This window comes from Sylvia atricapilla, chromosome 2 (assembly GCF_009819655.1).
Source record: "Sylvia atricapilla isolate bSylAtr1 chromosome 2, bSylAtr1.pri, whole genome shotgun sequence".
In the NCBI taxonomy this organism is placed as follows: Eukaryota; Metazoa; Chordata; class Aves; order Passeriformes; family Sylviidae; genus Sylvia; species Sylvia atricapilla.
In genome coordinates, this window is record NC_089141.1 from 91,710,033 (window position 1) to 91,735,873 (window position 25,841).

General features: G+C 37.1%; 1 protein-coding gene across 1 annotated transcript in view; it reads right to left on the reverse strand.

Annotated features, from left to right (window-relative positions):
- MYO16 (myosin XVI) overlaps positions 1-25,841 on the reverse strand; it is a 267,582-nt gene that overhangs the window by 37,564 nt on the left and 204,177 nt on the right. Inside the window, exons 27-31 of the mRNA XM_066313833.1 lie at positions 23,621-23,723; positions 10,630-10,726; positions 5,181-5,427; positions 3,028-3,335; positions 15-1,217 (exon numbers count right to left, since the gene is read on the reverse strand). Coding sequence (XP_066169930.1) covers positions 15-1,217; positions 3,028-3,335; positions 5,181-5,427; positions 10,630-10,726; positions 23,621-23,723 — 1,958 coding nt within the window. The remainder of the gene's footprint in view (positions 1-14; positions 1,218-3,027; positions 3,336-5,180; positions 5,428-10,629; positions 10,727-23,620; positions 23,724-25,841) is intronic.

Sequence of the window (25,841 nt, forward strand, 5' to 3'; positions counted from 1 at the left end):
GAGAACTGTCTTACCTTCTGGCTCCCTGATCTTACGCCCTGCTGCAGATTTTCGTAGCACACTCCTTCCTGAGTTGAACAAGCTAGTTAACTCATCAAGGGGACTGGTCAACGACCTTGAGTTTGTAGGGCTATATGGAAATGAAGCTGATGAATTTGAGTTCAATTTCCTGTGATTTGCTCTTGCCACCTTTGGGGAGTAAGGCAGTTTGGGGAATGGAGAAGACGAGCATCCAAGCTGAGCAGGATTGGGTCTTTGAGGTACTTTTGACAGATCTGAATTTGTACCTGTCTTCCCTGCATTAATCAGAAAACTAGCACAAGTCTCCGGAGGAGATGCAAAATGTGTGGAAGCCCGGTAGGAAGCAGGAGGTGGTGCAGGAGGAAGGGGTGGTGGCAGTGGAGGAGGTGGTGTGGATGGAGGAGTCACTTTGGTGGAAACACTGAACACGATCAAGCCTGGAGATACTGGTCTTTCATTCTCCCCCTTCTGGCCTTTGGAGTACTGGGGTGATAATGGACTTGAGCCTTCTGACTGCACAGGGTATTTTAGGTTGGTTTCCAAAACAGGAAGCTTTTTGACCTCTAGTGGTGTTAAAGGTGACTCATCAGAAGCAGGTGAACATGTGACAGGGGTTGGAGGGAATACAAGAAGTGGTGGTCTGTGGGGAAGCAAGTTAGGGAAAGGGGCTGGAATGTCACATGAGTCTTTGTAGATCAAAGCTGCTTGACTGTTTCCATCCAAGGTTCCATCTTCAATGTTAACATATTTTTTGCTTTCAAACAATAGAGGAGGAGATCCAGTCACTACTGGAATTATTCCATTACCATTGCTTCCTTCTTCTGGTAGAAAATACTTCATTTCTTCATATACAGACTCTCCTTGTTCTGGACTCCCTGCTTCAGCAGAACTGCTTTTCACTGCATTCCCTACCATTTCAATATAGACAGGCTCATTTTCCTCCTCTTCTTGTGACATAAAGAGATTCAACACGCCGTGTTGTGGTCCATCAGTAGAAGCTGCTCTCTGTACTGTCACAGTGTCATAGACACCTGGTTTAACTACTGTGTTTGGTTTTTTTACATCCCCAGGCTTTTGCCCAGGTATTTCTTCATAAGAGCCACTAAGTTTAGTATTTGGACTTCGCTTTGGTTTTCTGGGAGGTATTTTTTTCATGGTACTGTAGTCATCACTGTGTGGTCTTGGACGGGTCAGTACTAGGAAAGTGAAAAAGTCTGTGTTATTAGCAAGTCAGTTTTTTCTTACACTTGCCTAATACATTAGGCTCTCACATATTGCTCATTTAGTTCTCCAACACAGGACTCCAAGGAAAAGCAAAAATATTTCTAGGAATCAAATGCAGAATTTTCAGCTACCCAACCATAGGCCTTTGCTACTTGGACATATAATCTGCTTTGGTAATCTCTACTGCCACTAAAAGATGAGAATTTACACCTGAGGAAGTATCTTTTGAATCCAAATGTGCATTGAAAGTCCTTTAACACATATGTGCTTGATTTTCCTTTTGCTCCAAGGTAGATGGGTATGCTTGTGACTAGGAGTCAGCACAGTGCTACTTTGACACATATGTGGTTGCCAGAAACTGAAACACCCCTCTGTTATATAATATCTATAAAACTCTAATTATAGGATGACATTATGCCCCTCGCTTCTTTTGTACTGCAGGTGTGGAAATAATTTATAACTTTAGGGAATCCCATAGCCTAAGGGCAAATCCCCAAGTGAGTATACATTTAACTAAACTAGATGTCTCTTCATAGCCTCCAGGCATGTATGGAGTGAAGAGACTAGATACCTAGATGATTGGTCTTTTAAGATCAAAATTAGATGGTATAAATCAGAGCTAGATTTGGACAAAGACTCAGAAAACTGACCTAATTCTTGGAAAATGAGTTTATGGCAGAGAAACTTGCCCTACTGTTTAATACGTGTAACAACTCCAAAATTGTTTTGTGAGTATATGTAAGCATGATTGTTAGGACCACACATACATATAGGAATTGTTCTTTCAAAACACCTCTGCTAGAACTTTTTGGTTAAATCAATAATCTCTTGTAGATTTGGACACAGAAAGATTAAATTACTACAGACCTCCTTAAACCATACTAGTTTAAAAGCATGTTGAGCATAGTTCATGTCTCCATACATAGAGCTTGAATGAGCAAGGAAGAGGTTAAGAAAAATGGACTTGAACTGGATCCTAATGAATCCTAGTGAACTGGACATGAGAACAGTAATTATTTTGAGAGGTAGCTGCAAAGATTTCTATCCATTGTATGCAGGACTAGAGAGTCATAGAGAGTTTTAAACCCAACCTGAAAGATCTTCCTTAACAAACCTTGAGGATCATTTACACAAAGCATGACAAGTCAGGCTTATCAAGGAAAGCAGAATACATTCCTTTCCTTCATCTTTTACCCACTCATTTCAAAGGTAAAGGAGAATAGAAAAAATGAACTCAAAACCATGATAAGTGCACCATAATGCACTGAGACACTTTGGGACACTTGCAGCACTTTCCTTCTAAACAAAAATCACTGTAACCCAATTTTGGCAAAAATCCCCCAAACAAACAAACCAACACTGAATGCATAAGTTATTCATGTGAGCATAGAGAAAAAGTAGGAGATGGTTTAATATTTAAGTCAGTGAAATTCAAGATTTGAGCATTCTGTTTTAGGCATGCAAGATATTCTAACAGTTTAAAAGGTGAAATAAAATGGACAGTGGGGTAGAATGGCTCATGTTGACAGAATATTTGTTTCTAGAGAGATTTCTACAATTAGGTTTTGATTGTTGACAAACTGGGCAATTAGAAGTCATGAGTATTATTTGCTGATTTGGGAACAAATGACAAATTGGCTAATTTTATTTACTGCCACTGAAATATTTCAAGGAAGCAGGACCTCTCAGAGGCATTTGACTGTGTTTAAAAGGATCAAAGGAAGAAGAATAAATCAATAACTCAGAGTAACATTTGCGACTGTCTCTGCCTTTATGTCTAACCTTCATTAGCGGTTTCCTTAGAAGCTGCCGACAAGCAAGCACTAACAGCCTCGTAGGAGGCACTCAGTCGTGTGTTGGGGTCCCTCTTTGGTTTGGGAGGAGGCTGTTTCCTTGGTGATGGCAGGCTATTGCTATCGTCCATGCTGAAAACAGAGTGCAGGGAGGGGGATCTGATGGATGACCCAGCCGCAGAATGCACCAAGCCATCCACTGCCATGGGGACAGGCACGGAGCTGGAGTGAAAGTGCTTCGACGTGCGACAGCCGGCAAAGCTGTCCTCCGAGACCTTCCCACCCTTGTCTTCAGCTCTGAAAACACAGAAAAGAGGCCCAGATGCATTATTCAAGCGGTAACAATGAACCTGTTCATGCAAATGTAACAACAGCTTTTTGGTAAACAATCTCACAACTCCCCTGCTGTGTCGAGGGGATGTGTGTAGTAATCTTCTGACAAACAAATCCAGATCAAGCTGCTAGCTTTCTTCCATTTCCTGTTTCATGATAAATCAGGACACCGGCCCTTTTTCACACAAATGCAGCCTTGCTTAAGCAGTCTCATATTGTTGACCAGACATTCACTGAATGAATTGTTCACACTTTGATTGCTACACACAATAAAAAGCTGGGTTTTTAATCTGAATGATAATTTCTGGGAAATCCATTTTAATAGAAAGTTACTGAGGCAGCAAATGCTGAGTCTTTATCATTATTTTCTAAAAAGACAACTATAAATTCTATTTAGATAATGCAAATCTTTAAAATATAGATGACCTTTTTAACCAGCTATATTGGCTGCTTGAGCAATTCCACCCAGATATCCCTATGTCTTCCAGTTTAAACTTAATTATTATTTATTACTTTTAATAGTAATTTCTGTTATTGTTTACTAATTATTATTTATGTTTAGTTGTTTCAATTACAATTCAGGTTTTTGATTTTTCCCCTTTTTTTGCTATTTGAATACATATTGAGAAATAACCTCCCAGCTGCTTCTGACAAATGGAGTTTTAACAAAAATTCTTCTAACATTTTATTCGTCCAAGAATCAAAACATTGAGACCCTTTAAACTTAGAATAGTAATATATTAGATAGAAGATGTCTATACTACCATTTTTAAAACAAATCCCAGAGCATTTGTCTTTTTAAATTGTATTTCTGCATGGTAAATCACCAGCAGAGCTGAAATTCATGCACAGGATATAGCCAGCTGCCCATGTAGTAAATGAAATAGCAAAAGATGAAAAAAACATGGTGCTCAGTGGATAATTTGTTTTCACTGTAATGTTTAATTACAGTCTTTCCTACAAAGGCATTTCCTCCAATATGTAATCACTGGGATATTTGAAGCTAATTAAGCAGATGCACTGTCATTTTCACTTTTATTAAAGTCACTGACAAAAACAATGATAGCAAAGGGAGCTGTTCTGGATGAAAATTAAGCTCCTACGGAAAAATAAACATTTACATGTCCAGCAAGTTATAGACACATTCTTTCTATTGACACAAATCGATTAACTGCAAGTGCTAACTCTGCCCATTCAGCTGTCTAAGAGAGAAATCAGAGACTCAGTTCCTAGAGAATAGCTCTCCAGCATTTACTGGATTTGTAAAACAGGTACTCCTGAAAACTCTGATGTGGGTTAAAAACCCCAACATTTTCCCATTTTTTAAAAAAAGCATCCTCCTCACAATCAATCTACTTGTTTCAGTGAGAAATCAGGATTTCTTAGTCTGGATTTACTGTATTTTAACACTTTCCTATCTGTTTTTCATTACCTTTGTAATTTTTCAGTGTTGGTATTTTAAGTCAAAGAAATTTTTCTTTTGCTTGTTTGGTCTGATGAAGTTAAACTATAATCTATTTATCATAGAATTAGAAGTATTTCTGTAAAAAAAAAGTGTCTCAGAGACTTGCATAAATTCCTCTAAGCTCAGTGCCCCCTGAATAGGATACGGTAGTCTCCTTAAATTTCTAGATTTAATTACCTGATATACAGGGAAAAAATATGACCTAATATTGATTTGGGATGAGCATATACCTGAGAATCCTCTTGCAATCCCTCAGTCACTTCTATGGTTTTCTAAGTAGGGAAGGAATTCACGAAAACTGAAGAGACTCATTAATTCTTCAGAGCAGGTGTTTCTCATCTTACCTTTTGTGGCCTTCCTCTGGCCTGTTCCTAGCCTCCCCCTTTTCCCTGTGGTAAGCAGCATTCATCTCATTGCGGAGCCGGTCATTTTCCCGAGCAATGTCAGAGGCATTTTGAATCACCAAGTCATCATATGTTTTCAATCCCATATCCTCAGCATTCTGCAAGAAGCTTTTGATTGAGGTGACCTCTTGCTGTTTGATGCTCATCTTCTGCAGCAAGCGCTGGCGAGCTAGAAATCCTCTTACAACTACCATAGTGGAAGGAGAAAATATGGACCAATGAAAGACAGCTAATTGGGGGATTAACTTAATATCACTGTGTGTTCTGCTGTAAACATGAGCAAGCCAAATTCAATCAGTATCTTATACAAATTTATGAAAGAAATCTGAAGGCATATAAATAACATAATAAAATGGAACCCTTTCTATGTTCTTCTGCTAGTGCTTAAAATGAACTAGTGACAGTAAATTCATAAATTTGAGCTATTATAACTCAAAATGTTTATTTTCACTCAATGTTATTTTTATTACATCACAACATAGATGTAATAAAACGTATACATCTTACATATATGCAATGTAAGATGTATACATAGTTTTATACTACAGATGGTGAAAACATTCATTTATACTGCAAAGGCCAAAAGGTAGTTTGTTTCAAAATAAAAACCTGGAGAAATTAATTGCAGTGAATGCAATTAAGAATTAAATGACTGCTATTGGTCAGCTTTAAAACATGTTTTAAATGCTTCAATATACCTAGTACCCCATCAAAATCACAATCAACACAGGATTATTTTTTGTTTGACTTAAAGACCTTTCACTGCTCATTTCCTTTTAGCTAAAACAATTAGATTAATTTAATGCAAATTTCTCAATTGTATCTGTCACATCATATCTGCATTTCTCAGTTAAAAGTTTTCATTGACATTGCATCAGCTTCATGTATCTATTAGACTTGTTATTCACACTCTTTGTCAGCTTTATTCTGGAAAAAAAAATTAGTGCATCTCTTATAACAGCTTTCTGTATCATTTTCCTAGGTATGTACATTCATCACAACAAATCCTACCCAAATACCACCTAGTACCCTAGGTTTTCTGAAGTACAGTTGATCAGAAACACAAGGCACAGGGGCCTCTGTGGTCATAATAAATGGGCACCATTTTAATCCTAGTGCCTGCAACAGGTGGTGTCAATATTCTCTGAACCTATGTTTTGGCTTAGAAGAAAGAAATATACTAACTGAAAGTATTGTGTTTGTGTGAGTGTTAGTTTGTTTAAAGTTCCACAAGACCGCGTTTCTTTCCAGATCTAGAACCACCGTTGTGTATCTCATGGGGAAGAACCTGGTTTTGAATCATTTTTCTGTTGCCTTAAATACCCTTGGTTTTCATCACTTAACATGTATCAAAAAAACCCAGGTCAAACTTCATCATTGCCTCTTATGGTTACTCTCCTTCTGGTCAACTGAAATTTTTTCATCAGTGAAATTAGCATACAATAGCCTGTGTAAGATGTTTGTTTGAGTTTGGGGGAAGATATTGAGAATGCTGATTGCAGGATAAAAAATTTAAAATGCATTAGGTATTTAGAACAATATAGTTAAATTTCAGATTTAGGATCACTGCATAACAACATTAAATGATGAAGAGTAAAGCCAAAAGGAAAAATGTCAACAGAAAAAGATATAATTAATCTTCTATGAATATAAAATATTATTGAATAAAATAGACAGCGAAAGCATAGGGTAATGTAAAGTACTTTGTATCATCTTCTAATGCCTTGTTTAGACACTAGAAAAAAGATTTATTTTTTTAGAGATGTTCAACGCCCAGCTGACAAAACAAAAGAAAGGCTAGTGTTAACATACTGCTTCTATTTAAAATTCTTTGGGTTTGAAAACCTTCAAATTCAGACACTTTGAAATATTTTTTAATAATAATTTATGATAGAAAGATTTGAAGGTTTATACTTTTATAATCACAACCAATCAATGCCTTTAATTACATTCCATAAAATCAGACTTCTTTAAACCCTTAAACATTAATGCACTTACCCAATTTACTTGAAAAAGAAATTAATACTACTGTTATTGTTGACAATTTTATGAAAGTATTCATAATAAAGATATTACTGAGTCTCGATCTAAGGGTTACTATTGTAAAAAGAATGAATACATGCATAGAATATTATCAGAGTTCACTGCTCACAAATATAAAAATTTTGAAAGAGCTTAATAATAAAAAAACCTTTTTCCTAAAATATTCTCTTTAAATCTATCTTCTGCAGAGCAAAAATCATTAAGCATTAAATCCTGGGTGACTTTAGAAAAAAAAAACCTGTATTTTAAAGTAACATTTTTACAAGAGTCTGTGTGTCTGTATGTGCTATTAACTTGACCAAAAATAAACAAAACAAAAAAAACCAAAAAAAACCCACACAAACTGGTAACTCCACCAAGGCTGGTTAAAGTAAAGAAATTAAGAGGTCAGTTTTCTGATAGGACTGTTAGCAGGCATGAATGAGCAGCTTAGAGTAGCCTGCTAGAATGGTCCAGTAAAACGTGATCCAGTAGAGCTAATTGTAACATTTAGAGATGGTACAGTTACTCTGAATTATGCACTTTGACCAAAAGGAAGATGAAATGTTCAACAAAGCTGTATTAGGAATGGTTGGCAGATAGACATCCCTCTTTTGCACACATTTTCATGAACTGAGTGCTTCAGGCTTTTCATTAAATGATAGACATTTCTCAACACTCCCTTCTCTATGATAATTATTTGAAAGATTTTGGTTTTGGTTAAACACAAAACAATCTTATAACCTAAAAAGCTTCTGTGAAATGAAACTGTCAGCACTTAGAGTTTTTACTGCTCAGTTTCATCTACTTCTGTTGGGTACTGGGTACTATGATTGCCTTGTGAATTTGCTCCTCATTTATGTAGATCTAAAATAATTCTCACTTATGCAAATTAAAATAATTGAGGTTAGCACCCACAGGGCAGAAAAATATCTAGTACTTAAGAGTTCATCTAAGGATGAGGATTAGAATAATCAAAATTCCAGTAGACCACGGATCTGGGTTATGTGAGAAATTTATTAACTATTGTGTATACAATGTATTCAAGTTAATTCCTCATCCACATGAACACTGATGGAAGAACTTCAGCATGATTGCCCTTTCTATGGGTACAAACAATTTTCACAGTGACTCAAGTCAAAAAGTATAATTTTTAGTTCTCATACCTGCAGGAAAAAAAATGAGAAAATTTCTAAACTCACAGATACATATCTAAGTGAAAGTGTTGCTACAGGTGCTTTCACTTTAGTTTGCTTGCGTAAGATAAGTTTCAGGATACCAGAAACTATTTATCTGGTTAGCTTTGTTTTGGGTGTTTTCCCCCAAATCTAGAAGAAAGGATTGCTAGTTAGATTTGAAGTAACAAGAGTGGATAGTAATTTTGGGCAAGACCTGTTTTTCCTAAAGCTAAGCTCTTATCTCAGCATATGATGCTACACTTTAAGCCTGATACAGAAATTAGAATCATAGAATCAGAATATCCTGAATTGGAAGGAACCCACAAGGTTCATTGAAGTCCAACTCTTGGCCCTGCACAGGATACCCCAAGAATTATTCCCTGTGCCTGAGAGCATTGTCCAAACAGATCTTGAGCTCAGTCAGGCTTGGTGCTGTGACCACTTCCCTGGAGAGCCTATTCCAGTGCCCAACAAGCCTCAAAGTTTCATGACGATCCTTTGGGCCCTTTCACTGGTTGTTAGTGAGAAGAGATCGGTGTCTGCCCCTCCACTTCCCTCATGGGAGAGTTGTGGGCTGGTATGATGTCTGCCCTCTGTCTCCTCCAGACTAAACAGGCCAAGTGATTCCAGCCACTTCTTTAACAGCTTCCCCTCGAGGCCTTTCTCCATTTTCATAGCCCTCCTTTGGATGTTTTCAGACAGCTTTACTTTTTTGCTATATCGTGATTATTAACTAGTTTGGCAATTGATTATTAACTTGTTTATTTGATTATTTGATTATTGATTATTTGATTATATTACTATTATTTGATTATTAACTTGTTTGCAAAAGGCAGCTTCTTTCATGAGCCAATGACATGAGGTCAATGTTTAACTTCGGCGTACTCATCCAAGTTCCTGATTTTCTCAGGTTTCCCCAATAATAAAAAGCATGCACATGAGCCATAGCTTTAAATACACACTTTTGGCAAAAATTACTTTTCAAGTCACCCTAATTAAGGAGGATAGAGGCAAAACAAGAAAAATATTTTGTAAGGAGCCAAGAAGCCCTATTATCTTCATTCTTGAGGCATGCTTTGTTGATCTGTTCTCATACTTCTGTAACACATGGACATATCTGAGGGTGTTTTATATTTTGGTGTAGGGTTATACTGAAGCATTCTGTTTGCAAATTTGCAAATTCGATTCCAAAAGGTAAATGCTTCCTTTCTTTGATAAGACAGCACAAGAAGGGAAAGAGAATAAACTGTTACTGCTTTTCAAAATGCAAAAATACAGTAGGGTCATTTGCATTAAAAAATCATGCCCAAATTATAAACTCAGCTGAACTGCAGTATGTTACCTGTCATTCTCCACATTCATTTCTGAACTGTTACCATTTGAATTTCACTTGCTTCAGGTTTTCTCTTGACTTCCTCTTTTTCACTACATGTTTACAGTGAGGAACAGATAATTAAAACGAAAGGGGTTTATGTTTCTTAAGTTTGCAATGTTATGTGTTTGACAAAAAAAAAAAAAAAAAAAAAAAGTTTTGTCTTTTTAATTTCCTTTAAATAGTTTAAAATGCAAATTATTGCAGACACCAGCCAATTAGGTAAATAATGAATGGTGTGAAGGAAGCTTATTCAAAGAAAGCAATATTCATATTTTCAGAGGCTGTTTGAGAATTTGATAGGAAATGGAGCATAAGTAACAGGAAAACAGGAGACAATGGAGAGCACCTCCTCTTAAAAATATGCCAAAAAAAGTCAGTGACCTTAGGAGAAATGCAGGCATAAAATGGGTAAAAATATGGACAACTAAACACACTAACTTATTAACTTTGTTTTTAGTGTCGATATATTTGAAAATATTCTAATTTTACTGTTACTGTTACAATATTTGATATGCAAAAAAAAAGTAAAGGTGATATTAATGCCTTGAAAAATCACTGAATTTACTCTAAAAAGAAAATATTCAAGACCCTCTAAGTTTTAATTACATTCAAGAGTTTGCCATAAAATTATATTTGACAGTCAGAAAGTGCGAGAATTACCAATGCTAATATAATCTCAAAAAATCTGTGTATACCTGTTGGGAAATATATAAAATATAGCAACTATTCAAGGTGAAGAAAATCTCTTTGTTATGCAATATTCTGCTCTGTGTACAAAGCAACAGCTAAGGAATACTTGTTCTGTAACCGTTACCTTTTTGGCAGGTGATAATTTTCTTCTGAAGCTGAAGGCACAAATCATTGAGATGGTCAGCTTGCCAGTACTTAAGAAACACTTTTCGGACTCCTATCTAGAATACAAACAGCAGCGAAATCGTCAACAAATAAGGCTGAAACCATGACAGGTAAATGGAGATCTCATGTTAACAGTCCAACAAAGGGTTGAAATAATATCTGCAATTTAGGAACAGTACAATGCCAATTCTTTAACAGAAATGCAGTTATCACTTGGTTGAATAAAAGATGTATTTGTAAAGGATGAACAAGCTGTCAGACAGATAGTTCCACTTCAGTTCTAAAAATATCCAGAACAAATAGTTCAATCTTCAAGTTAAATAAAAGTTGGGGAACAAAGAATTCTGAATCTAATTACTCTAATGTGTTAGACAACATAATAGAAAATAAGGTTTAGGTCTTATAAAGCAGAAGGGCATGTGCATAGAGAAAGGTGACAAGACAAACCCATGTGGAACAGAAAATGGTGAGATAGTTGCCATCTGTGGAACAGGAAGAACTTAACTGAAGTTGGAGGATGGGACAAACTCACTGTCATTAGTGACAATGATATCAAATATCCAGTAAAATTATGAATTCTAGGTCCCAGCCTAGCTGACTTAAGCTGTGCTTTGAGTCTCCTTTCAGGATCAAAGTCAGAGACAGAGGGACTCAGTTGTGAAAAATAATCTCTAAGTATCGATTCTGGTTTTGTGTACTATCCTGGTTTAATTCATCTAGTTCTTGAAGCAACAATCATTAGATTCTCTCACTCCTTTAGAGACAAATTTAGCTAGTAAGAACAAAAGAAAACACCTTTCTTTTGATACCTTCTGAACAAGCTGAAACAATCCTATAAAATTCTTTTCTGTATCATCTTCAAAAGCATTCCTTTCTAATAGACCTAAAAAACCACATACAACCTTAGCAACACTAAAATCCACATACAACCTAGCAACAGGCAAGTAACTGGAAAAAAACCCCAAACAATAAACCAATCATTTTTCTTAGGAATTGTGTAGAACTTTCTTCACTTCATAGAAATAAAAGGAACAATGCCAGGAAACTGTGCTGCCCTAGAAGATTGTAGCTTTTGCCTAACTATTTTTTTTTTTTTTTTTTAATGGCTAATAGACATTCTGATTAATTAATACAAGTCTGGCTAAAATTGCAGAAATTCATTTCAACTCTTGTTTTTCTCCAGCTTACAAGCTCACTCTCTTCTTACTGAACCATCGTGCTCCACTGTTTTTTACTTTAGATCTGGGAGACAGGTATTTGGAGGGTTAATTGCACACACTTCCAAATTGTTTTTGATCCCAACACTTGCAGATGTACATCCTGGTAGTGTTGGACGACAGAAATCCAGGACATATACTTTATGGCTAAATTCCATTAACTAAATTCAGGAATGATTGCGTCAATGTTTTATCCTTGGCTTCCCTTCTCTCTACTGTAGAGAACAATCATTTGGAATCAGATGTTTTAAAAAGTCGGTTATCCTGAAGTTTGAGCTAACAATGATGGTGCAAATGTTAGTATTTTAGTTAAAATCACCTATAGTCAAATGGCAAAACTGGAACGCTTTCTAATTTTTTTTTTTAATCAGTATCTCTTTTCCCAATAAATGAGTCCCTTTTGAATTATAGCAAAGTGTGTGGAATAGGTGACACAAAAAAATGTTTTACATGTCTCACCATTGCAGAAACTCAGAAATAGGGCATGGACTTTCTCTGCATGGTGGTTAAGTTGAGGCAATCTCCCAGAGATCCAATTGTGCAGTCAAATGCCACTCTTAGGGACATACTCCCATCTTCATTTTCTTGACTGATGACTTCCAACGAATTTATTTTTTTTTAATTCCTCAGCTTTCAAAATTCTCTTTTCACCCGGTTATCTTAACCCTTTGCTCATTGAACAACTTTTTTCCCATCAATCTTGCAAAACCACATACTGAACCTGTGTTATTACTAGTTTTGGCTACTATTACCTCCATCATCTTGCTTACATTGCCTTAAATACAGGATTCTTCTGTAAAAAAAATAAGTGAATTATTTTTCACATAGTTAACTGTAATTAAATTATCATGTGGTTATTATAATTACCATTTCATCTGAGCAGCTCTCAGACAAAGCCTGAGAACAAATACTTAATAAAATTATATTTCTCGACTCTGATTAAATTTTCTCTTTATATTCTGCCTTTCCTTTCCACAAATCCTGTACATCACACGCTTTTTTTCCTCCTGTCTCAGGCCTATGCCAAATCATCCAATTTTTCCTTATTTCTGTCCTTTGTTCTTAATTACTCAGAGTCCTGGCTTTTCCCCTGACTACAGCAATATTGATACTCTGGCAGTAGAAAAGGGGATGAAAAGTTGTACTTTCAAACTCTAAAAAAGCCCTTATTACTAGTAATGCCCATGGCAAAATTAACAATCCCGTTCTCAATTAGTCTCATTATTGACACACTGGTTGATCACATTCAGGCTATTTTTCAAATGTATAACTTAACTAAACAAGGAGTTGCAATTTATTGCACAGTCACAAAATCACAGTCGACAATTGTTGAAGCTTTTACGCTGGTTTAGCTACAAGTGTCTGGCTGCAGTCACAAAGCTATCTAGGGAACATGCAAAGCCTTACTGCTCTTTTCTCTTATACACCCTAGGAACAACATAAATGGAGTTATTGTGGCATCACTTATGCTATGAATTTCATTAGTAGGAGTCTGCTACAATTTTTAAGTGAATGAAGAAATACAAAATGTCAATATAAATCCATTTTTGCATTCAGATAAAAGCTATTTATAGGTTTTTACATCATGTGCCAGGTCTATAGAGAGCAGAGCTCTAGACAGAAGCATGTATAGCAGAAACTGCTATTACATGTTTGATTATGTTGGTACAGATAGAAATCTCTGTTGCTTAGTCTTTGAAGTAAATCTGAGAGCCTCTAAGGCTGACCAAGAATACAAGATAGTCTCACTGCCCTCTTTACAGTTCTAGTGTTCAGTAAAAGCAATAGTGCTGAAAAACATTGGAATTTCACATATCACATATCAAAACAGTTTTTGAGGCTGCCACCTGTCTTCATTATGGTCTCTTTAATCACAAAATATTTCCTGCTTGCCTAGGGGAAAAAAGGTTAAAATGTTCTTCCACTAAAACATTCACTTTTCAATATTTTTTTTCTGGACTACAAAGTGCTCTCATCTGAGTCTTAAATTTTAATGTCATTCAGACTCCTGTAAAAGTAAACCATCTGTGAATTACAGTCATAGTTATTTTAATTAGGAAAGCATTAGGGTTTAAAATGTTATTTTTCAAAATGACACATTTTTTAAAGACTAAGTAAAATTATCATTAATGACTTCCAAAGCTTCAATTGCTACTACAGGCCAGCTTTCCTTTTTTTTTTTTTTTCTTGAAGAAAAGAGAGAGAATGGGAGGGAGAGCTGTTCCTTCTCTTTTTTATTCTTCTTTTTTTTTTTTTTTTTTTTTTTTTTTAATTTTGTAGAAAAGATGTGGGATGTAGAAGTACAGACATTCAAAACTACGGAATGGATGCTGAGATGGTGTGTAGGTGGCATGGAGGCAGTATTAGCTCATACTTAATAGGTGTCAAGGGAATGTGTAAAGCTGTTCTTTAGTTTTAAAAAGGCAATTTGTGGGAGTGCTGTGTGTTTCTGGCAGTACTTTCAAAATAGCTACCTACAGAAGACAGAGAACTATAGTCTAATGATATTTTACACAATGACACACATTTTCACAGAGCATTAATGAAATTTAGAAAAAAAGCCTTAATACTATTGTAAAATGTTCTTCTTGCAGTGTACATGTCTACAAAGATATTATAATGACAAATGCAGGCCACTGATTTTTAAGAACTGAAATTTTATTTTTAAAGGTTTACTCTTTCTGCTTGGCTTAATACATTTTAAAAGTGCTTTTTTGCCTCCACAAAATAGTGACATTGCACTGCGGTGCATACTGAATAAACCTACATTTTAGCGTAGTTTATTTATGGCCTTAATATAAAGCATGTGAGTAGTCTGGTATTCAAGCAAGTGACGTCAAGCATTTATATACATTCTTGTCAGGTGCTGGACTTTAGGAAAAAAACCTGTCATTAAGGCCTCTGGAAAAGGGCAGAATAATGGTTACTCCTTTTCCCTAAACTGTACAAACCTCATACAGCTTTTCATACTTGTGAGGCAACATGAAGAATTGTCTTACAGGAAAAGAAAGGAAGTGATGAGGAAATAGAAGATGCATGCAAGAAAAACTCAGTAGGGGAAACCCTACTCCAGTTTTATCTCATGGGATCTTGGTACTTACCAAACCCACCATTCTAGTTTTCAGAACTCTAGAAACAGACGCAACACCAAAATGTGGTGGTATATCCTCCTCCCCACCTCCTCCCCAGGCCTCCTCTTTGATCTCATTCCTAACCTGGGCCAAACCACTCATTCTCAACACAGAAAAATAGGAAAGGGAATCTTGGTATGAATGAGAAATACGGGTAGACGGTGACAGGGAGAGCAGTGGCAGAGAAAGGAAGCACTAAGGCAGGAGACTGGAAAACTAATCACAGACAAATAAGGGATGAAGACTGGGACCAAATACGAAGAAAAGTATCTAGAAAAGTGTCAAAAGGTGGGAGATGTGGGAGGGAGAGAGGAGGAGGAAGGCACGGAATCCAGATCTGAGATGCCAAAAATATCATAAAGAAAATTGAGTTAGCAAGACTAGTAATCCTAAGCAAAACCTTGGGAAAGATGGATGGAGAGAGGAGGGAATATATTCTAGAGGGAAAAATATATTTTTTATAGAAATATGTACTAAAAATAGAGATTTGTGTTGAAAGAGTAAGAGCTTCTGACCATTCTGAGGCCAAAGTCAACCATCCGTCCTATTCTCTGGCTGAAGAGAAGCATGGATTTGTCTAGTGATACAGTTTAACACGAGGCCAGAGTGTTATGAGCCACGTGTAAATGTATCAGTCTCTGAGGGTCCAGCCTTTGCAGGCTTAAAATAATCTTGGCGAGACTGCTCTTCAGAGGTGTTTTGTAAAGTAAAAGGTTTAAAAAATGAAAAATAACAAATGTTACAGAAAAAAAAAAAAAAAAAAAAAAAAAAAAAAAAAAAAAAAAAAAAAAAGCCACACACAAGTGTTTGAGAAAACCTCTAACACCCTGCTAGAAACACTCCAAAAATCCCTTTACTTCGTTTGTGCTTTTGTGCTCCTTCCTAAATGCTTAATGTTTTAGGAGGGACAGTTTGGCTTGCTGCCAATAGGGAGAGGAACAGGATTTGAAGAACAGTGACAAGGTCCAACAGGTGCTTCTGTCTTCACACTGAGCCAATTACAATGAGAAGGGCACAGAACTTTCTAGTTAAACTTTCTAAAATGTCTAGAGGTAAACTAAAACTCTTTCCTTGTCCAGAGATGCCCACTCAGGGGTGGGGGACGCTTTATTACAGTCCAGTGTGGCACAGAGCCACTGAGTAAGCTTGTGGGCAGTGTCTTCCGGCAGCACTGGTGAGGTTGAAAGTCACCCTCTGGTGGTTTCTGCAACTAGCACATCATTTTCAACATATAACGGAGTGATGAAAATGAAACCAAAATATAATGGGAAAATATAATTTTACTGATGTAATTAAAAAAATAAAAGAGAGAGGAAAAAAGATGCTTGTGTTTTAATAATTTCTCTTAGTATGAACTGTGTCCTCCCCGTGAATTTGTTTTTTAACTGCCTAAAAGAAAATTGACTTCTAAAGTAAGACACTCAAAACAAAAGGAAATTTACTCCAGTTAAAATTACTAAATAACAAATGAATGAACTGGCATGCAATTTATGGCCTCTAAAGTTTTCCTACTTGAGGGAAATAAAAAAGTTAAGAATCCCCTATGTATTAGATTGCTTGCAAAGTACTCTAGTACTTCAGCATATCAGGTATGAAGCAATTGTATAGCATGGCCACTTTAATTTTAAGCCAAAATAAACAATTCTGTTTAAAAAATAACTTAAAAGATTCTCTAAATTAAGCATAAAATTCACATATGTATGGCTTCATACACTTCTCATCCCTCTGATTTTATCATATGCTACTTACATTCTACGTTCTGCTATTTAATCATAAATATACTTTTTCCCAAAGAGGGCCATAGTAGAATGCTAATATTATATACTGATACACTGAAATTTAAAACCACTTAAAGACAGCTCTATCAAATCCAATAAATGAAACATCCATAGAACAGTAATAAAATATGATTTTGTCTCTGACTGGTAAGAACTGTGGATCAGACTTTGTTTTCCCTTTGCAGTTCTTGAAGCATTAGAAGAATTTAAAAATCTCTAAATGGACTTCTGGGATTTCTCTATATTGAGGACTTATTCTCTGTTTTAACACTTACGACTGCAAGTTTGATAATACAGCTCCACACTGGCAAAGATCATTTCTCGACAAACATTGCTGGCTCCTGAAACAGCTTCAGCAAGGTTTGTAGTTGTGAAAGTATGAACTGGCACTAACACAGCATCTATCTCAAATACCTCATTTGGAGCTTCATTAAATCATTCCAACTGACTCTCCTGTATTGCTTATTTCATACCTGATGAGACTTTGGACCATCCCATTTGAAACTTAAGACTTATTCTTTGACAATTGAGTGGTCTCTTGTATTCAGAATTCAAAGCTACCAATAGGAAGGAATCATCGTGGGTTAGAGGAAGCAGACTAAATATTGGAAAGATAAACTAAGACAAAGCTTTTATTAGAATTTTTTAAGGATGGCAGTCTTTTAACCAGATATGCATTTCTAGCCGTCAAAGGTTTAAATATTCACTTTCAGTGAAGTCTGACCTTTGCAGTGCTTGTATTTAACAGATGCACTTTATAGTAAAAGCAAAATTAAATTGATGTTTTCTTTTTCTTCTAGTATAGTACTAGTTGTTTGCATTTCAGCAAGCTCCATCTGAAGTAACTCAGAAGGGTTAATTGCAGACTACTGACCTTAGCTAAACAAAATGTAGAGTTCCAAGTTTTGATGAGAAATCTCAGTAAGCTATGAGCTAACTATTTTTTATTGAATTTATATTTGTAAGTTTAACAGTGTGAGGAATGATAATCCAAACAAATGAAAGTTTCCTTATGTCAGTAAAAAGAGCTAAGGACTGTTTGTGCCCATGTGTCTCTCAAAGCATGATAATGTTTGCAAATTAAGTCATGCCCTTGGGATGGTAGGGTTTGCTTAGCTAATGGATCACTGTGTGACAATGAATGAACACAGCACTGAAAATGGGGATTTCCTAATATAAAGACCTTGACATATTCTAGGGGACAGGAGATTCTTCTGCTTTACATAGACCAGCCAGTACTTCTGCTCAATTTAACTCTAAAGTTACTAAATATCATTTCACTGACTTCTCCAGGGTTTAAACAACTATTGCTTTCTCTCTGCCTGAAATAGAAATGGTTTGTTTTGATTTAGCAGTCTGATTTTCTCTTACGTCAGATATGCCTAAAAATCACAGCAAGTAGCTAAGCTTGTAGTGATCAAGTATATATTTAAGATGAAAGAATACCTTATCAAGACTGCACACAGAGTTAAGATGCAAAAATTGCCTTTCTTTAGTAGCTTTGCACTTTCATAATTCCAGTACTTAAGTGCATGACTTAAACTGCATGGCATTTCAGTTTCAATGAAACCACTATTTTATTGTCCTAGTTTAGTTATCTCCAGCTCAGCTTACCCAAGGAACAGGAACATTTCATAAAGCTATCAACACATCAGTCCCTACATGATGACAGACAGGTTGGGAGGGAGGAAGACCAGCCTGGCTGAATAGCGATCTTTTGCTGGAACTCAGAGAAAAAAGAGGCTTTACAACCTTGGGAAGAAGAGCCAGGCAACTTAGGAAGAGTACAAGGATGTCACTAGATCACGCAGAGAAAAGGTTTAGACAGGCAAAAGCTCAGCTGGCACTCAATCTGGCCACACTGGGAAAGATAATGGAAATTGTTTCTATAAGTACGTTAACAAAAAACTTTCATCCTTTTTTGGATGCAAAGAGGAAAAGGCAGAGGTATTTAATGCCCTCCTTGTCTCAGTCTTGAACAGAAAGACTAAGTATTTTCAAGACAATCAGCCTCCTGAGCTGGTAGACAGGGCCAGGGAACAGAACAGACTCCTTGTAACCCCAGAGGAAGTAGTTGGTGACCTACTGTCCCATTCAGACTCTCAGAGGGTACTGGACGGGGTCCATCTGGAGGTACTGAAGGAGCTGGTGGAAGAGTTCCCTAAGGTGTTCTCCATCATTTATTATCAGTCCTGGCTGATCAGGGAGGTCTCAGAAAATGGGAGCTTGGCCAATGTGATGCCCATCTACAACAAGGGCCTGAAGGAGGATTTGGGAAACAACAGGCCTGTCAGCATGACCTCAGTGCCAGGGAAGATTATGGAACTGATCATCTTGAGTGTCACCACATAGCACTTACAGGACAATCAGGGGATCAGCACCCAGAAGGAATTTAGAAAAGGCAGGTTCTGCCTGACCAACTTGATCTCCTTTCATGACCAAGTGACCTGTCTAGTGGATGAGAGAAAGTCCAAGTAGTTTGTCTACTTGGACTTCAGTAAAACCATTGTTACTATCTCCCACAACATTCTCCTGGAAATGTGTCAGGTCATGGCTTGGACAAGTGGACTTTTTGCTGGGCTAAAAACTGGCTGGATGGCTGGGTCCAAAGAGTAGTGAATGTGTTCTATATCCAGTTGGTGGCCACTCACCAGTGGGGTTCCCCAAGGGTCAGTACTGGGGCCAGTCCTGTTGAATATCTTTATCAATGGTTTGGATTGAGTTACACCCAGTAAGTTTGCAGACAACACCAAGGTGAGTTAGAGTGTTGATCTGCTAGGAGGCAGGAAGGCTTTGCAGAGGGATCTGGACAGGCTGGATCAGTGGGCCAAGACCAATGGTATGACACTCAATAAAGTCAAGTTTCAGGCCACACTTTGCCCACAACAGCTTCAGATAGCCTTCCAAGATTGGGTCACAATGGCTGGAAAACAGCCCAGCAGAAAAGGACCTGGGGATGCAGTTTGATAGCTGGCTGAACATGAGCCAGCAGTGTGCCCAGATGGCCAAGAAGGCCCTGGCATGCTGGCCTGTATCAGGACTAGTGTGGCCAGCAGGGCCAGTGAAGTGATTGCCCCTCTGCATTCAGCACTGGTTAAGCCACACCTCGAATTCTGTGTCCAATTCTGGGCCCCTAACTCCAACAGAGAAATTTGGGTTCTGGACCATGTCCAGAGAAGAGCAATAGAGCTGGTGAAGGGTCTGAAGTGCTCCTGTGAGGAGCTGCTGAGGGAGCTTTCATTGTTTAGCCTGGAAAAAAAGGAGGATCAGGGAGGACCTTGTCACTCTACAGTTACAAAGAAAGGAGGTTGTAGCAAGGTAGAGGTCTGCCTCTCCCCCAGAGAACTAGTGACAGGACAAGAGGAAATAGCCTCAAGCTGTGCTAGAGGAGGTTCAGATCGGACATTAGGAAGAATATTTTTCACTGTAAGGGTGACGAAGTATTGGAAGAGGTTGCCTAGGGAGATGGTGTTGTCACCATCCCTGGCAGTGTTCAAGGAACAACTTCACATGCCACTTAGTGCTATGGTCTAGTGGATATGGTGGTGCTCAGTCAAAGGTTGAACTCAGTGATCTTGGAGATCTTTTTCAACCCTAATTATTCTATGATAATAAATACTTGCTTCTAACATATAAGCTGCTGAAGCAAGCAGAAGGTATTGGCCAATTAATACTGGTTTTGCTCTTATGCTAAACAGTAGAAAATAAACCAAAATCAGACCATGATATTGGATCTTCTGCACTTTTTATCTATTTGAGAACAGACTGTAGTATTTAAAAGATAAGAAAAAACACATTCTGTGAGTAGGGTCTGAGCTTCCTTGTTTTATAGGTTCATAAAACACTCTTCAAACATACCTTGTGTGAGAAGGAAAAGAAAAATTTTCAACCAGGAAATGAATACCAAGATATCATTTTCTTTACTCCTTTTCAGGGATTTTAATTCAGAATACTTTTCCCTCCCCCAGGTTAATATCACCTTTCTCAAAACGGGATAGTGAGGTGCAGTATCAGAAGAAAGTTAAATTAAGTATCATCTAGATTCACTCAGCTAAAAAGTCCAGATCTTTCTTTTTCTCCCTCTGCTCTTGAGCTTACTGGCAACCTCATCTTCTGATGATAAGCAGGAGGTTGATTTCAGATCTGTGTTGCTTTTTCCTAAATATTATCATCTTTGATAAGGGTATTTTAGTTATCTTTTGGTTCATTTTTTTACCTGAATTTGAAACAACTCTTCAAGGAAGTGCATGTAACAGTGTTGGGGAAGACAATTTTTGATTTATTCATGAACTCCTGCAACAAATAGATTTTCAGTTCCAGCAGTGACTCATTTGAAGTAGTTATTGCTGGCAACAGTGGCTGAATAAACTGGTTATATGTGTAACCCCCTGCTTTTTGGATGATTTTTAGTAGTGCACTACAGATGACTCCTTTCTTCTGACTTTGCTAGCTGACATCATCCTTGCTTCCTAATTCCTTTTTTCTTTCCTTTCCTCCTCCCTTCATCTACCTTTTAAATGTTTTCTTTTTTTCAGAGTCCTCTGCTGTAAAAGCATACAGGAGAGCACCCATGACAAATGCAGATTGTATAAGCTTCTTCATTTAGATTGTTATTTAAAGTTCAACTTTCATGACTAGTCAAATGAATCAAAAAGAAAATTGAGAGAGAGATTATGTGACACAGACATTAGTCACTGCTGCTGATAGTTGGGTATGTGGTTTTGGATCACCTATACAAAACAGGTTGGTACCAAGCTGGTATTCACTGGACATTCAGGAACCAGGACGATGACTGAATTTTCTTCTTAAGTTTTCTTCTATGCTTTTCATCTTTCCATTTGTTTTTTATCCCTCTCTGTGGCTTGAAAAGGGTGTATGGAGAAGGTCACTCATTTTTTCAAACCTTTTATCTTTGCAGCCTAATCTGTTGCCATGTGCTTCTTACTCACTGAGTAACAATGGTATAGCTCTCATTCTCAAACTCTCTTATTCCATTTAACTTATCAGTGTCTGAAGAGTTTTGTGCCTTTCTGGTCTGAGGGATAATGCATTATGCACTGCTGTAGTTTTGCACACCTGACTTCTCCTGGAGTTAATGAGATTCTGGAGTGAGAACTTCTAAAATCTGTTTGAGATCACAAGCTTTAGTCCTCTGCATGACGGAAGGATTCTGTTTTTCAATTTCCTTTTAATATTTTTGTCTTCCAAGGTTTCAGGCTTGTTTTCAAGTGCCTATCACTACAGAATCACTAATCTTGAGCTCTAGGCTTTCACTGACGACAAACTGCTTTTTTTCTGTGCTATAACAATGGTTTTTCTCCAGGGAAATAAACTTGATAGGCATCTTGTTCTGTTTTTCATGACTGGAGCACACTATGCAATTACTGTTACACAGCTTTTGTCCAATGTCAAGCTTGTATCCCCACATAAGTTCTAAAAGTGAGAGGTTCTCTCATCTCCAGGTACTTTTAAGTAAAGGTACAATTTCTAGATGTTAATAGCTGGGTTTTTTTATAAGGAATCTTGTGGCAATGATGCAGAACATAGATCAGAACAAACTTAAAAAACTTGGGTAGAAAAAGCAAGTCTAGTTTAATAATGTTATCTTTCTCAGTTTTTTGGTGTTTCCTATTGAGGGAGAGGGGCCATATGTGCCCTCTACTTTTCTTAGTGACTAAACTGTGGCTTAAACAGTATTCTGATGAAACAAAAATTTTATTATGTGTCTGAGTGCAGGTGATCATGTATGTGTGCTCCCAGCCAGTTGTTACTAAGGAATCTGGGCCACTGAGAAATACCCATAGCACACATTGTGGCTTAGTCCTTGGCTTTTATAAACAGCTTGCAGAAATTATTCCGGGCATCTTAATCAGAGGTCATGCGTTAATTAGAAGATCCCATCTTTTAAACTGAAGAAGCCTACGGAAGTGCCCTAACCACTGCCCAAGCCCTTAACTTCATTGCTGTCCCTGAAATTGGTCTGGATGCTCTCGTGGGTAATGGCTTTCAGTCCTGCTAGGACAGAAAAAGGCCTGAAACTGGAGTTCACATTGGCTGCAGGAATGCTCTGTATGTGAAGCCACAGAAAGCTTCATTTCTCTTCAATAGCTTTTGTACTATGCAAGGAAACATGTTTTTCTTTTTAAAAAGCACATATCAAAGAAATCAATCCTGCAAAATTACAAAGCTATCCAAAACAGACAACTGAGTGCTTTGGACAAAATGGAGACATCCTCTTCGTTGTCTTCATACTGGTGAGAATTAACTAGGGTATAAACAGGATAAGGAGACAGAATAGGGAGTTGATAGTTTCCTGTTTAGTGTTTGATACTTTTTTTTTTTTTTTTTTTCCCAAATATGTACGACAACCTCAGGGTCTCTGGTGTATCTGTGGACCAGCATGCTGGCACCTACAAATGCACTGACTACCTGGGAAATCCTAAATAGCTATTTGGAGTCTGCCCTGTTATGACAGTAGAGCATTTAGCACAGGATTTTAAAGAAATAAAATATGTAGGGTTATTCAGGAATCATTCAACCACTAAAATGTATATATCAAAAATCTTCAAAAATTTGGGTAAAAAATTACATAGCACTCCTGGTTAATTGAATCTTTTTCTTCCCACAGGAAAACACTGATTTTTTGACACAATGATCACAGCTACTCATAAAACTCTGAAAATCATTTTGATAATTTACCTAAGCATTTATTAAATGTCAAAAGAATACACTGCTGCAAAGGATCTGGTGGCTTGCCACCAATAGAAATGACTCAGCTAGCTTGTTTAAAGAATGATATTTTAATTGCTTTGTAGATCACAAACCTGCCAGCCTTGTAATTTACACTGCTGAAGAACAAGACGACATCTCTCCTTGGCACTCAACTTCTTCTTCTCTCCTGCTGCTGTATCAGCCAAATCTTTATACCTAGAAAAATGAACAGAAGTAGAATTACTTTAATGTTGGCCTGATTTACATCTTTATAGAAATTGTCAGTTTTCCTTTGACTCTCAAATCTTTGATATCCAAACAGGAAGCTTGGGATTCTGATCAGGGTGAAGAAAACAAGAAGACAAATCACTCTAAATCTTGTATATTATTAGACATGGCCTTGGTTAATAACAATTGATACTTAAACCCCAAATTATCTTCCTGACAGTTCTTTGGATGCCTCACCGAAATCAATGCCAAAGGAATGAAAAGTCTGCCCAGTCAAGATCATTTGGACTGAATTGGGTCATTGAAAGGAGAAAAATATATTTTCAGTATGTATCATACAACTTATCCCTCCTAAGGAGTAAGTCATAAGAAAGTGACATTGACAAAAATTATTTTCATCAGTCTGAAATAAATTTTCATTTTGAGCAAAAAGTTATGTAGGGAAGTGACTTCCAGGAACTTGATCAGTTTACACTACTGGAAAGAAGTTCAAGAGGAGACTTGGTTAGAGCATTGAGTACTTTCAAAGACAGAAAATGCTGGATATTAAAAGGCACTTTGATGTACCAGATGAAAATATCAAGGAAGGAAACTTAAGTAATACAAAGTCCAATAAAGCATGAAATTAAAATTTTAACTGTGGACTTATTAAGCTTATTGTAACTTATTACTAAAGAAATTGATGAATTTTGTTCATCTTAATGCTACAAAATATTACTATACTTTCTTGGAGGTCTAGATCTTACTGCATGTAATAAGTCAGAATGCTTTTCCGTTAGAAAAAGTCAGGCCTTAAAAAGAATATACACTTTGCAAACATGTCACTTTTGATTAAGCTCCCAGTGAAATTGGTGAGTTTTGAATTTTGTGTGTTAATTACGTTTCCTGACATCTTATTTATTTATGTATTAATTTATTTATTTGACAGCCAAATTCACCTACAGCTCTGCTACAACCTAAACCTGAGCTGTCTTGGGACCCCTTGCACACAATATGGTAGGCAAAGCTGTAGTGCTAGAATCACTCCAGGGACCTGAATTGTCCCAGAAGCTGTGGCAACTCTGGAGCAACATGTGCAGGTAAGCTGCTATAGGACCAAATTTCACCTAGACTTCTAGCTTCAAGTAGCTGCACAAAACCTTGGGTACCTCAGCTTTGGAAATATTCTATTGTCTGGTGGCAGTCCCACAGCTAAATCAATACTAGTAAATGAAAAGTGAGAGGGACTGTTTCTCTAACATAGAAACCATCTGGCAAAACCCAAGCCCGATGATTTGTTTATGCATTTAATAGTATGGATGTAATCTGCCATGTTCTGTTAAAATCTGTCCCCTGCCAACAGAGTGTAACCATGTCTAAGCCACCTTGTTTGGCTGGTCACTAGCCTGTCCTAGTTCCGAAACTGTGCTCAGGAACTGTTCAGAAGAATGCTGGTAAGAAGAGTCCAAAACTTCATCACAGATCCTTGTATTTAGTCTCACACTCCAGATTAGCATTAGAAAACTGGGGATAGAACTTCTCCAATATTCCATTAGCTGCATGGTCACAAAGATATTTATTTTATGGGTTTCTGTTAAGGCCAGGGTCACCTTGTTTCCCTACTTGTATCAACAGGTTTTTCTTAGAAATCACAGGGAATCAGGTGTTAGAGAAACAACTGCTGGAAAGTTTAGCAACTGCTGACTGAAGCAAAGATGACTAAGCATTGACTCACAATGCATGAAGAAGAAACTGCAAAATTGGTCGGCCTGAAACTCCCTTACAGCAGAAATCCAAAGAAGTATACTTCTCTCCTGAAAAAAACCCGAATTAAAATTTAAAAGGTTGAAGTTCTAAGTTTGGCTCAAGTTTTCTTGAAAGACATGCAAATGATAGAATTCAAGGACAGCCAAACATTCCTTAAGATCTGTATTATGTAGGATGCCAGACAAAAATGATCCACCATTTCCCTCCAGCTTTTACAGTCACTGAAATTCCATCACATTATCCTGAAGTCTAATCAGAGTTCTCAATCCCCTTCTGTCTGCTAAAGCAATCTCTATCTTAGAAAAAGGAGGGTGAGTTATGATAGGAGAAAAAGAGGAAGCTATGGAAATTTAACTCTGC